This window comes from Colossoma macropomum, unplaced genomic scaffold (assembly GCF_904425465.1).
Source record: "Colossoma macropomum unplaced genomic scaffold, Colossoma_macropomum, whole genome shotgun sequence".
Classification (NCBI taxonomy): domain Eukaryota; kingdom Metazoa; phylum Chordata; class Actinopteri; order Characiformes; family Serrasalmidae; genus Colossoma; species Colossoma macropomum.
The window spans coordinates 11,527,042-11,540,813 of record NW_023494808.1 but is presented as its reverse complement, the minus strand read 5'-3'; the positions used below and the strand labels follow the sequence as shown (position 1 = coordinate 11,540,813).

General features: G+C 38.0%; 1 protein-coding gene across 4 annotated transcripts in view; it reads left to right on the top strand.

Moving 5' to 3' along the window:
* The window catches only part of usp34 (ubiquitin specific peptidase 34), a 100,593-nt gene that overhangs the window by 30,179 nt on the left and 56,642 nt on the right, over positions 1-13,772 (top strand). For all 4 annotated transcript variants that reach the window (XM_036557417.1, XM_036557418.1, XM_036557416.1 and 1 more), the window contains exons 6-13: positions 1,221-1,288; positions 6,673-6,865; positions 7,576-7,637; positions 7,940-8,021; positions 8,921-9,013; positions 10,325-10,450; positions 10,752-10,881; positions 13,597-13,727. In XM_036557417.1, coding sequence (XP_036413310.1) covers positions 1,221-1,288; positions 6,673-6,865; positions 7,576-7,637; positions 7,940-8,021; positions 8,921-9,013; positions 10,325-10,450; positions 10,752-10,881; positions 13,597-13,727 — 885 coding nt within the window. The remainder of the gene's footprint in view (positions 1-1,220; positions 1,289-6,672; positions 6,866-7,575; positions 7,638-7,939; positions 8,022-8,920; positions 9,014-10,324; positions 10,451-10,751; positions 10,882-13,596; positions 13,728-13,772) is intronic.

The window sequence follows — 13,772 nt, the reverse complement described above, 5'->3', positions numbered from 1 at the left end:
ATGGCAGCATCAGGCTTTTGAACTTTCCGCTGATAACAAGCTAGATGGTCCCTCTTTTCTTGAGTCATCAGGACACGGTGTCCGTAGTTTCCAAAAAGAATTTCAAATTTTGATTCATCTGACCACAGAGCAGTTTTCCATTTTGCCTCAGTCCATTTTGGCCCAGAGAAGACGGCGGCGTTTCTGGATTGTGTTGACATATGGCTTCTTCTTTACATGATACAGCTTTAACTTGCATTTGTGGATTGCGGAGTGAATTGTGTTCACAGACAGTGATTTCTGGAAGAGTTCCTAAGCCCATGCAGTGATTTCCAGTACAGAATCATGCTTGTTTTGAGGGCCTGAAGATCACGAGCATCAAGTATTGATCGTTGGGCTTGTCCCTTGTTTACAGGGATTTCTCCATATTCTCTGAATCTTTTGATGATATTATGTACTGTAGATGGTGGGATATCCAGTCTTTGCAATTTTACATTGAGGAACATTTTTCTGAAATTGTTCCATAGTTTTTAGATGCAGTTTTTCGCAGATTGGTAAACCTCTGCCCATCTTTGCTTCTGAGAGACTCCGCCTCTCTAAAATACCCTTTTTTATACTCAGTCATGTGAGTTTGTTGCAAATTGGTTCTTCCAGCTGTTTTTTTATTAGTACTACTTTCTTTTCCAGCCTTTCATTGCCTCTGTCCCAACTTTGAGATGCGTTGCTGCCATCAAGTTCTAAATGACAATGTTGTTCAGGAAATGGTAAAATGTCTCACTTTCGACATCCGATATGTGTTCTGTGTTTAATTGTGAATAAAATATGGGTCTATGAGATTTGCAAATCATTGCATTCTGTTTTTTATTTACGTTTACTTTTTTCGCAGCGTCCCAACTTTTTTGGTATTGGGCTTGTACCACAGGGGAGAAAAAAAACAAGAAAAACTTAGGATTTTGTGTCTTAAGTTCTTGTCAATTGATGTATTGAAGTCTTAAGAGGCCCTTAAGACAAAATAGGGCAAACTGAAATGTGAATATCCAGTACTTCACAAATTTCATCCTGAATCGCAGTTCAAAACTAACGTTTGTGTACGTAATGTGTATTCCTAAAATAAATCAGAATTTTACCAAAGTAATTTGAGATTTCCTGATGCTAAAAATTGTAATGGAACTAGATTGTTGTGAGGTCTGAGATTTACATTGCTGTTATCCATTTATTGATTGCTTATTTGTTTATTACAGATCAGAATATGGTTGCACATTCCAGCTGTGATGCAGCACATCATCCCTTTCCGCACCCATGTCATCAGGTAAGATCACCTTTCCCTGTTCGCTGCATCATCATCTGTAGTCAGGCATCTGTTTAAATGACAACTAACACCTGCAATGTGGCAAAGAATTTTGGGACTAAGGCTGCATTTCCATCAGCTCTTTACAGGAGATTGTCTACATCACATTCGTAAAAACACTTCTTCTGAGAAATATGCGGGGAGTTTGCAGAGAAAGCTTTAGTATTGAGTGTTTTTTTTGTTGCAATTCGTTTAAGTTTATTGATTTTATATAGGAGTGCAGAGACAGAAGCCACTGTGACAAGCAAATTTTGTCTGTGAGCGAGTGCATCGCTGCCGTTTACTGTCTAATATCAGTTTTTACTGACTCGCCTTGTTCTGTAGCTGCAGCCAGACAAAAAAGAAAATGCTCGATTAGTCATATCACCTTATTCTTTTCTATCAGAGTCTTTGAGTCTTCATCTCCTGTGCTGATAAATGCTGGATGTACTAAGAGGTTCAACTGCAGTTCTTTAAGTTGTTCTGTATTTAGGTAGTTTTTTTGACCTGATAGTCTTGTACTTTTATTCAGGTTGTTTTTTGGGAAGACCCTGTTACTCGAGTCAATATTTTGCCCAAATGTTAATACTTTTTCTTGAGTATGGGTTTAGGCTGCTCTATTCATCTCTTGATCTCATTTCTTTATATCAGCAAAAAAGGTTTATCCATCTTAAGCAATCTTGTAAACGTTTATGCAGATTTTGACGACTTTATTCGACATTTACTCTTTCCATCAAGTCTTTTTTCCATTAAATATGTCCAGATATACATAAAGTGTGGCTGAAAACCTAGTTTGTGATGATTCTGTTTTCTAGGGGATACAGAAAGTATGTGTCTTATATCTGTAAGACGCTTTCTAGACCCTGTATTTCATCACAGTGGTTTATAGCTACCTGTAAATCATGGCTGCATTGCTGCATTTAGCCAGGCGCTGTGATGCTGTCGTCTTCATGAAGGATAAAAATAGCTTCAGGAGAGCTGCTATATCTACAGTAGCAGTCAAAAGTTTGGGCACAACTGATAGAATGCATGTTTTTCATTCTGATGAACACTTTTTGAACTGAAGACTTGCGCTTAAGTGCTTGAAATGTGCTTCTGAGACAAATCTAAATATTAAAATTGATGCCTAGGTATGAATTTAATTCTATAATACGTTTTAACAGCCAGCATATGTGCAGGGGTGGATATTGACTGGTGCCACTGGCCATATTTTGCATTTTGACCACTAAAAATACAGAGTCTGTAACCCAGTGAGCAGCTACCTTTGCATTCTTTTTCCCTTTTCACAAGCTTGTTTGGACAGACATGGAGCTACACTGTGAAACCACTGAAGTAGCTGATGTGGCGATATTTTTGTACAAGTGGCCATCAGCATGTCGCGTTACATTAACTTTGGCAGTCAGCTTCTAATAGATTTAAATTTAACATGAATATGAATATTTTTTTTAGAGCCTAATTTAAAAAGTTATATAAATGCTGTAAGGACATGCATAAAAGGGCACACATTGGTGATGAAAATATATTTACTTTCCTTTTTTTGTAAATCCAGAAACACCTGGATTAGGTTTGCCATGCTTTTGCCAGTGTACTCTTACTCTGTGAGTTATGTTTGTCATTTTTTACGTAATTTTGTAATTCAGTAACTTCTTTTTGTGCATTTTGGAGATTTTAAATAGCAGGTGTGGGACATGAATAAAAGTGCTACTTTGACCCAAAATATTCCCTGTGAATGACATTAATAACAAGTTTATATCTGATAGTATGTTATGACACTACTAAACCGTTCTCTATGCGCCATGCCAAAATTATATCCACATTGCCGGCACCTACAAGTGCAGCAATAGCCGTAGAATTCCTAATTTAAAGCAACACCTGACTATTTTGGGGGTTTTTAGTACTAAAGCATACTGATTAATTGTAAATACAAAGTCTGTATCGGTGTTGTTGTGCAAAAATCTTGTATCTCCATTGTCTGTCAAGGCAAATGGACCAATAGAAACTGCCCAAAATTGCATCTTGTATTAACATCCATTAAAGTAATGTTTTTTGGTTGTCCTGTAAAGCCACTATTCTGGAGATAGGACATTTTGTTCTGACAGCAGTGATATGATGAACGTTTCAACTATTCTGACCATAGTTTTGTTTTTTTGTTTTTTTTTGTTTTTTTTTCTTTCTTTTTCCCTTCTTCTCCTATTTTTTGGCCACACGATTTGTCGGTTTGGTGACCCTAGTGGCCAGTGCAAAAGCAAGTGTAAACCCCCCCCCCAGGTTTCTCCTCATGAAGCTGCTTGAAAGAGTGCTGAGAGAATGTAAAGCTGCGTCAAGTTCAAAACAGGCTCATTTGAAGAATCTGAAGTACAAGATTGTTCTTCACGTGTTCATACTTTCAGTTTCTTCACTGTTATTCCAAAGAAGGAACTCTTTCTGAGAACGTGTATCTGAGTGTTTGACTGGCTGTGTATGAATAAATTAGGAAACATTCACACTGATTAAAAAAGCGCTGGATAATTTTGCAGGTGAAGCTGCTGAAGGAATCAGTCTGGTGCTTTAACGCGAGTGTAAACTGTGTTTCTGCTGCTGCTTCTCTGCTGCGTTGCTAGGAAGAGCATCCCTCACCATGGCAACAGTCGCTGTGCTTCTCCTCACATGACCCTGAGGGAGCCAGACGGCTGGCGGGCAGTGGAGAGATGCTGGTCATGTGACGCAGTGAGAGAGTGTAGGATTAGAGCGGCACTTCAGCCGGTGGAGAGCAGATGAATACTGTGTGCTTGTGTCTGAGAGAGATCGAGGGAGCTTAGTATTTAAATTACAGCCTAAACATGATCACATTTGAAATGTAGACAATGTAATGTCTCATTAACTCTATTTTCGGGATATTTATTTTGAGACGTTTTGAGACCCATTCCACCAGATTATCTCCCAATATAAAATAAAGATAATTTATTAGGCTCTTGTATCACTGATCCAATACAAGGTGCCTGTATTAGGGACGTGAATTCCGACAAATTTTGATATTCGAGTATCCAAAAGAGTCCATGATTGGATATCTAGTTGACCGTTGAGAAGGAAAAAAAAATGCCAAAAAAAGTTAGTCATATGCAAAAACACCCCTGGTTAAATGACGTTTAACTGATCTGTAGTTGGAGTGAAAATAAGTTAACACATTCTCTAAAGAACACACTTCTGCACATTTTCATGCACGATTACTCTTTATTAATAGAAAACAAATGCGCCATAACTCGTAATTATATGAAACTGATTTCAGCTAATTAGTCAAACAGTGCTGGCTATGTAAAGAGAGGATTAGTGCTTCAATTTTATCACTGCAAAGTGCATCGCTTCACTCAGTACCTGCTGGCTGCTTTGAGGGTCTTTCCTAAATATGAATAGCTTTAGCCGTCCAAAGTAATCATACATGCAGAGTTGCAGGTTAGTTCTGTGAACTGATGGGTCGCAGGTGACAACAGGCCTAATATTAATAGACGTTTTGTACATTTTTGGTTCGTGTTCTTGGTCATATTAAACACAATCCATTGTCTTGTAATTTAGAAAAACAAAATTCTTTTTTTTCTCTGAGATCTTTCGAAGTGTAGTGACTTATGCCGTCTGATGTTTGGTTGCCTCACTGTGTTCCAGCGGGCAGGAAAAAAAAATATTTACCAATAATATCTTAGACAAGTCATCAGCGATAACACCTCCGCATCATCACCTCTGCTCTCTTTATCACATGCATGTGGCGTCAGCAGACAACCTCCTTTCTTCTTGTCACTTTACTCTCTCACTGTTGGTTATAGTGTGTATATGTGTATATATATATATGTGTGTATGTATGTATATACACAGATTTTTTAATACAGATTTTTTTTTAAATAAGAATTTTCTCTTTTAAATGGTATAGATAGAAAGATCCTTTTGATATGAGGGTGACTTAAAAAAGTGATTTTAGCTTCTGTCATTTTCTTTTGCTTGATGTGTGTTGGAGTACTGAGTGCTGAACAGTGATTTCAGTGTGACGTGGTTCTTCACAGTCATATGCAGAAGTTTGGGTGCCCCTGGTCAGTTTACAAGTTGTAAAGAATAAGTCAACACATCCTCTACAGAGAACATACTTCTGCACATTGGAATGTACAGTTACTGTTTATTTGCTGGATGTAACACATTGGAAAAAAAAAAAACATAAAACAAAGTGTGGCCTGTGCAAACATCATCGCCCATTTTAAATAGATGCTTTATTTTTTCCAGTGTGTTAAACTCAGCAAATAAAGAGAAATTGTGCACTAAAACTTGCAGAAAAATGCCATATTTAAGTTTGTTCGCTATGGAGGACTTATAAACGTATTTTTATAAAAAGTCATTTTTATGGGCGTGTTCACACATTTGCACACAACTAGGTTTGGTATGTAAAACTGTTTACTGCACCAACACGTTAAACAGTTTGTTTGTTCACTAAGCCGTACATGAACTGTAGGAGCATCTTGTTTTTTTCTAGAATAGAAGTATCAGTTTTTAGTTTAGTACAACTGCTGCAAATGTTAGTGTTGCTCTGACACTCCCAAGATTATAGGAGAGAATCTGGTTTTACAGCCACAGTCAGCTCTTTCGAAAGAACTTCAAAGCCACCCTCCCACAAAACTTGCAATATAGGGCAAAGAGTAAGACTGTGAAATTACATTTATCACAGATTGGGGAAGCACTTGGAGAAAACGTGTGAAATCTTTCCTTTGTGTAATATAATTTATGTAAAACCTTGAGCTGAATAAGACAATGGCTTTCCCTGACAGTCACACACACACACAGGGTGTCGTAAATTTCTTTGACTAAATCCCATAGTAACCTGATACCTTTCGTTAAAGGTGAGTAGGTAACAAATCATAAAGGGAAGATTTTAAGTGTCCAGCATTGATATCAACCTTAAGCCAACTCTTTGAGCTGGGGGGACTGGCATTCTCATACTTAGGTTCATGTCTTCTTAAGTAGCCGCTAGTTTGGATGTGCCTGAAAAAAACTGTTTGTTGAAAGGTGATATTGTAACCTAAGCTGATCGAATGAGGCAAGAGACCCTTCTAAATAAAGATCACCTGTGGTCTTGATGCCACCAGCCTCCCACCGTTCAAAGGCACAGTTCAGTTTATAGGACTTCAGTGAAGGATTCCTTGCTGTGGGCAAAAGAAAGGGGACTTGATCTGTCTCCAACTTCTAATTGCATCATGAATCACATTGCTGTGGTTATTAAGAGATTTATCTAATTTATCTGGAGAAATAAGAATTGCTCTAATGTCATAAGGTAAACATTATTCCTTTCAGCAGTTTCTTTCTCTCTCTCTCTCTCTCTCTCTCTCTCTCTCTCTCTGTCTGTCTGTCTGTAGGTATCTGTGTAAGCTGTCTGATCAGGAGTTGCGTCAGAGCGCGGCGCGGAACATGGCTGATCTGATGTGGAGCACAGTGAAGGAGCCGCTGGACAGCGCGCTGTGCTTCGATAAAGAGAGCCTGGACCTCGCCTTCAAATACTTCATGTCCCCCACACTCACTATGAGACTGGCTGGACTCAGTCAGATCACGGTCAGAAACACACTCATATATAAGTATCTGTATGTAATAAGCAAATGTGTTGAATTTATTTAAGTACCTGCATGTGATAGTATGTGTATTATACAGTATTATACAGAAGTAAGAATCTATATGTAATTATAATTATTGGAAATGAAAAAAATTGACTCTGCACATTACAAAGTCAGGAGTATTTTATTGCTGCTGTAGGATAGACCTGTTTTTTCTGTGGTTTTCCCACTAGATTTTCTGCCCCAATTTCTGCCACACACACACACACACACACACACATGCAGATGTGTATGTATGTATCGCTGCTGTCAGAAGAAAACCTTGTCTCTCAAAAATGGTAACTTTACGGGAGAGAGAAGAAACTTAGTTTACTTTTAATGTAAGTCAATGGAACCAGACTTTTTTTCCAAGTCATTTTAGGCCGTTTCTTTTGGTCCATTCATCATGAAATTTACACAAAATGCAAAAAACAACAGGCATTTTCAAATCATGTCAAACTGAAAAACGACAAAAGTGGAGATACAAGGTTTTGTTCCAGAAGCAGCGATTGTGTGTGTGTGTGTGTGTGTGTGTGTGTGTGTGTTAATGACAATGTAAAATGATCCTTAACTTGCACAATCCACGTTTTTTTTCAATATTTTATTCTGCAAATGATTAAATTGTGTATTAAAAAGTTAAATTGTGTGTTTTTTGTTCTTCTTCTTCATCAGAATCAGCTGCACACCTTTAATGACGTCTGCAATAATGAGTCTCTGGTGTCTGATACAGAGACGTAAGTACTTTTGTAAACTTCTCTTAAAGTTTGTTTTTGACTGCAGTGGTGGTCCCTTTGAAAACCACTGCATGTTTTATATCCAAAGGGATTAAAGAACAGTTTGATCAAAATGGTTAACGTGACTGATGGAGCTAATTAGCGTTAAATTATTTGCATAATGCTAATTGGCACCGATTAGCTTTTGTTTTGCTTTTGTGCTCAAACTGTCCTGTTATGTTGGAGATGCTGCAGTTGAAATAATGATTAGAGTTGATTAAAAGACTGAAATGTTAACGTACTCTGTCTGACCTTTCCTTCAGATCAATAGCAAAGGAACTTGCTGACTGGCTCATCAACAACAACGTTGTGGAGCACATTTTCGGACCAAATTTGCACATTGAGGTCAGTGTCAAAAATCCCTGATCAGACTGTTAATTAGGCCTGGCGTTTTCTATATTAAGAAGGTGACTGATTATCTGCCCATAATGACATCCCACTGATCTGTCTATATCAATCTAAATCTGGCCTGTGAAACAGATACTTAGTGGTGAATATTGTGATTAACAGATGTCTCTGTTGTGAGGAAAGCAGAAAATTTAGTGCATTTATGCTCATATGCTAGTGTTTAAAGTCCACATTTAAAGGTCCATATTCTACATTTTTCCTGCATTAGTTACTCTTAGGATGTTTATGTTGGTTTCTGTCTCAAAAACAGTCATCATTTAAATTTTAAATCTCTCTTCATGCTTTTAAAGCTGATAAATGTGAATAAGCTCAGTTCTGATTGGCTGTCCTGTTTTGTGCGTTGATCAAAAAGCTGTCCGGTCTGAAACACTCCTTGTAACCTCAGTATGAATTGAACTGCTGTGGGTGGGGGAGGGGAAGGGGGATGTATGACATCATGAAAGGGTTTATTTAAAGTAGGCTGTTTTTGAAGCTTATTTTCCATATAAGAACGAAGGTCTAAAGAGTGTTTGAACCTTTTCAGTTTTCAGACATTTCATCAAACTTTGTAGAAACCAAAAAAAAATCATTTTTCATGATATGAGCCTTTTAAATGATCTATGATATGATGAATCATGATTAATATGACCAGAGACATGAACTAAGAATGTAAAAAAGCTGTTTTAATCAGACCGTTAGGAATTCTGAGGAGCTCCACCGCCGCCACAGCAGTATTTCTATCATTTATCATTTTAGAATCAGTCTAATTTTTGACCTTATAAAAAATATCAGATGACATTGGTTATTTGATTGTTTGCTAGTTTGCTGGGTTGACTGTTGTTTTTGTCTGTCTGCAGATCATTAAGCAGTGCCAAGTGATCCTGAACTTCCTGGCTGCAGAGGGAAGACTGAGCACACAGCATGTAGACTGTATATGGGCTGCTGCTCAGGTTAGACATGCATACATTGACACGAACACCCACTACATTGACACGAACACCCACTAGAGCTACAGCTAACTCAGTGAGTGATTTTCTATAATCAGTTAATCTGTTGATAATTCGCAGGGATCCTTACTCACTCAGGTCTTTACTCACTCATAGGGTCTCTGTAGCCGAGAGACTGAGACAAACTAGAAAAGGGAAAACACAGACATAATGCACTAGCTAACTGGTTCAGGTGATTCATATAGGCTGTGAACCGTCTTTAAATCAACACACACTAGTATCATACACTGAAATAAGATGTCGATACTGAGTGAGATTGTTTTGTTTTGTTGAAAAGTTATTTCGCTTGTGTTTGAACATGAACTTGGCTATGCGTTCAGTAAAGGACCTAAGTAACTATGAAAACGCAGCTTTTCGCAAATGTTGACAGATCTTACTTCAGTGTTATCACTGCTGTCTAGCTGAGCTGAAATCCTGTCAGGCTTCTCTTTCTCTGTATCTGAAAAACAGAACGCTTCTGGACTAGAGCTGCGACAATTAATCGATTAGTTGTCGACTGTTAAATTAATCAGCAACTGTTTTAGTAATCGATTAATCGGTTTGAGTAATTTTTAAGAAAAGTAAGTAAAAATTCTGATTCCTGCTTCTTAAATTTGAAGATTTTCTGGTTTCTTTACTCCTCTGTGACATCAACCTGAATATATTTGGGATGTGGATAAATAAAGACATTTGAGGACGTCTTCTTTGGCTTTGGAAAACATTGATCGATTTTTCACCATTTTCTGACATTTTATAGAACAAACAACTAATCGATTAACCGAACAAATAATCAACAGATTAATCGACAGTGATAATAATCGTTGCAGCCCTATTCTGAACACTGTAAGAGTCATCCTTGTTGAGGGATCCAGTACACGTAAAACCTTTTTAGAAATTGGAAATTGGAATATTTAAATTCAAAATCTAAATATCTAACAATCTAAAATGTAATTAGTGTCAAAGATCGCTACAATTATTATGTTGCCTGTAAAATATTATTAAATCATGGCTGTGGCTGTTCCGGTGAAGTGCAGGCCACGGTGGGGTCTAGAGGGTTAAAACAGATTCATATCTGACAGTGTAAATGCCTCCATCTCTACAAGCTACATTCGATAACCAAAACCCCTTCCAATATTGTGATGGTGCCTCTGCTGTTCTGCATATGGGGAGTTGGGGGGAGGCACTGAAATACCCCACTAATCAGCTTTAAAACTCACTGTTTTCTTTCTCCCAGAGTGTGTAAAACTCCTGTGTGCTGTGTGTTTGTGTCCTCAGCTGAAGCACTGCAGCCGGTACATCCACGACCTTTTTCCTTCTCTGATCAAAAACCTGGATCCAGTGCCTCTTAGACATGTTCTCAACCTGGTGTCTGGACTACACCCCAGCGCACACACTGAACAGGTACACACAGGCACACTATGGCGAGTGAGCGGTGTTTTAAAACTGCTTACTTATTACATCCACTTTTATTTCTGTATATTAAAAGTGAAGAAAAATTCAGTTTTCCATGATATGGTTGGACCCTAATCGACACACAATCTCATAACATAATGGTGGCAAATTGCTGTACATAAAATGCTTCAATGCTGTAGAACTTACCTTATTTTTCACAGATGATGGACTTGGAGCTGCTATCACAATTACAAGGAGAGGACCTTCATTAAAGTTAACAATAAAGCGTGTCTGTGTGTTTGTGTTCTAGACTCTGTATCTGGCATCCATGTTGATAAAGGCATTGTGGAATAATGCTCTGGCAGCCAAAGCCCAGCTCTCCAAACAGAGCTCCTTCGCTTCCCTGCTCAACACAAACCTGCCCATGGGCAACAAGAAAGGTAGGGAAGGGTCTGGGCATGTGCTATGTTTTTATATAAATGTTCTCTGGGCGTTGCATGTAGTTACACATTTCCACAAAACTTACATAGTGCAATTTTTATTTCCAGTTAAAATACTGGAAAAATACTGTCTTGGTATAAGGTTCTCTATGCATTAGCCCTGTAGCTCCAATGCAAAACTGTAGGAGCAAACTTCAGACACCAGGATAACACGTCTGGCGTTAAAATGTAAAGCTGTGTGACTTTGTCTGAAAATCTCCTGACCTAACGCCTCTGCCTGTAATTTTTTTTAATTAACCCTCTATTGCATAATGTTGCCTCAGGGCAACAAACTCATTTCCCTCACTTTACAATAACACTGTCCATACTTAATGACAGGGTTAACAATAAAAAGAACAGTTTGATTATGTCAATAAAAATCATGTTCTTGATCATACTATCTCTTAGTGGGCACTTTTAAACCTCTTAACATTCAGTATCATTTTTTTTTTGTTATGAGAATTTGCAGAGACGTGTTTGTTGCCTAGAAGCAACATTTGTGCAACAGTAGAATGGATTTGACCAGGCACAAGCCACTTCAGGGAACACGACTCTATCATTTCCTCCCATTGTTGCACAATGTTGCCTCAAGGCATCATAGCCCAAAATGAACCCTGCACACATTATTTTTAAAAAGTGTTTTGATATTTAATAATCAGGTCCATTTTATGCAAGAAAAGTGAATCAGATATTTTTTTTAATTGCTCTCATAATGTGTACAGTAGAGGGTTATTTAATGATTAGTAATGATTAACCAACAAATTCATACGTTTTTGACTAATTAATAAACTTTCAGTTAGAAAGTTCCTTCATTCAGAGGTGATTTCTTTGATTAATTGGTGGGTTTTTCATTCAGCTGAGGACCATTTTTGAATTGTATATATGAGGGCGCAGGAGTGCAGCTTGTTCCAGTAGTCCTGCTTAGTGATACACAACTCCGGGTTTCCTGAAGTTGACTCGAACTCTTGACTCCTGCGGATGGAGTTGACTCCTTGACTCACGGTTTACATGTTGGAGTTGAGGACTGACCCCTACTCATGTGGCTATGATGGCTGTTTCTCAATAAAAGTCACAAGTGTGTTTAGCCACAACGCAGTGCTAAGCTAGACTACAACTGTCTTTTTTTTCTAAACATTATGTTGCTTTTGTTGCATGCAGCCCTAAACTGTTGTCTCCAACTATTAGCTCATGGTTAGCTTGTGTTCTGTGACATAAAAACAGCTTAAAAGAGCTCCTGACTTTGTGTTGATCGTTGTTTAATCTATGCGTATGAATGTCAAGCTGGCCTCATTCAGGCTATATATGCTTGTTAATTTGGGCTAATAATGCATGGTAAATGTAAGTAAGTGGACTATGTGGATCATGTTACTATATCTGTTGCATTAGGTTGAGTTTTTTTAGTTTAGTAAAGCCTAAAGTTTTCTATATGTAGAACACGGTGCTGTCTTTGATATTTACATGGATTGTGATATTTAGATTAAACACTGTCAGATTAAACACTGGCTAATAACCGTATTTGGTTATCGATTAAAGGAATTTGACAATTCACATCCTCATTGTATACAGCACTGCACAAAATTCTTAAGTGTCTGTGAAAATGTTTAAAATTCTTAAGTGTCTGAGATAAATCAGTTTATCTGGTCAGTTCTTCATTAAATTAAATGAGGTGCTGCTGATATGATTTAATGTGATGGCTGGAGTGCAGCGAGAAGTCAAACTAAACTGTTGTTCTTCTAACCAACATATGAATAACTTGGAAAAAAAATAATATTGTTACATTGAACTGCAGTGTTTATTTATATTTATTCCAAATGCATACTATTTGTTTTCTAGGAAGAACTACGATGGTGTTTTAGGGCCACTGTTAATAAAAAATAAAAATAGCAGACTTCGAGAATGAAATCGTAATATTTCGAGAAAAAAGTTGTAACAAAAAAGGAACAGTTTGATTATGTCAATAAAAATCATGTTCTTGATCATAATAAAATCGTAGAATTACGACTATAAAGTGGCATTAATACCAGGAATGGTCGCAGTATTGTGGCCAAAGCCTTTGCAGAGGGAAGGCAGCACCTCCTCGCGCTAAATGAGGGGCGGTGAGGAGTTGGTGGAGTTACACTTTCATATCGATTTCACCCATAAAGAAATACTCAGTCTCCCTGTCTCTCCTGCACATCGGCACCAGCCTGTTATTAGTATAAGAAATGGCTGAGCAGGAAACTGTTAGAATAAAGAGCCAGACGGACTCGGAGGAAACTGTCTGTTTTGTTTAAGCAGACAGACAGGGTCGTCTACATGGCTATCGGTGGCTACATCTCCGTGGCATTCAAAGAGGGCATGAAGACAATGATAACCAAATGATCGATCCACAGAGACAGGAGTGAGTGGAACTCCAGTGCCAGTACAGCAACTGAGACCCTATTGGTTATGGCAGCCCCCCTACAGTTTGCCCACTTTATACTCGAAATATTGCGAGTTTATTTTCAAAATTTTGAGACTTTTTCCTTGGAATATTAAAACTTTTTTCTCGAAATATTACAACTTTATTCTCGAAGCGTACTATTTTTATTTTTATTAACAGTGGCCCTAAAACTGCCTAAGACTTTTTCACACTGCTGTGAATCTTGTTTGTGTTTGTGTTTGTGTTTATTTGTTTTGTTTGTTTTTTTTACCCAGGTTCCCCAGCAGCGAGCCCAGAGAGCAGTGATAACAGTGACACGCACCACAGTGGAGGAAGTGATATGGAGATGGATGAGCCGATCATGAGCAGCGGGAAACGAGGCCAGCAGAGGCTCTCAGACACTGAGGTAACACTGAATAACCACACACACCGCACACACCACATACGTGCT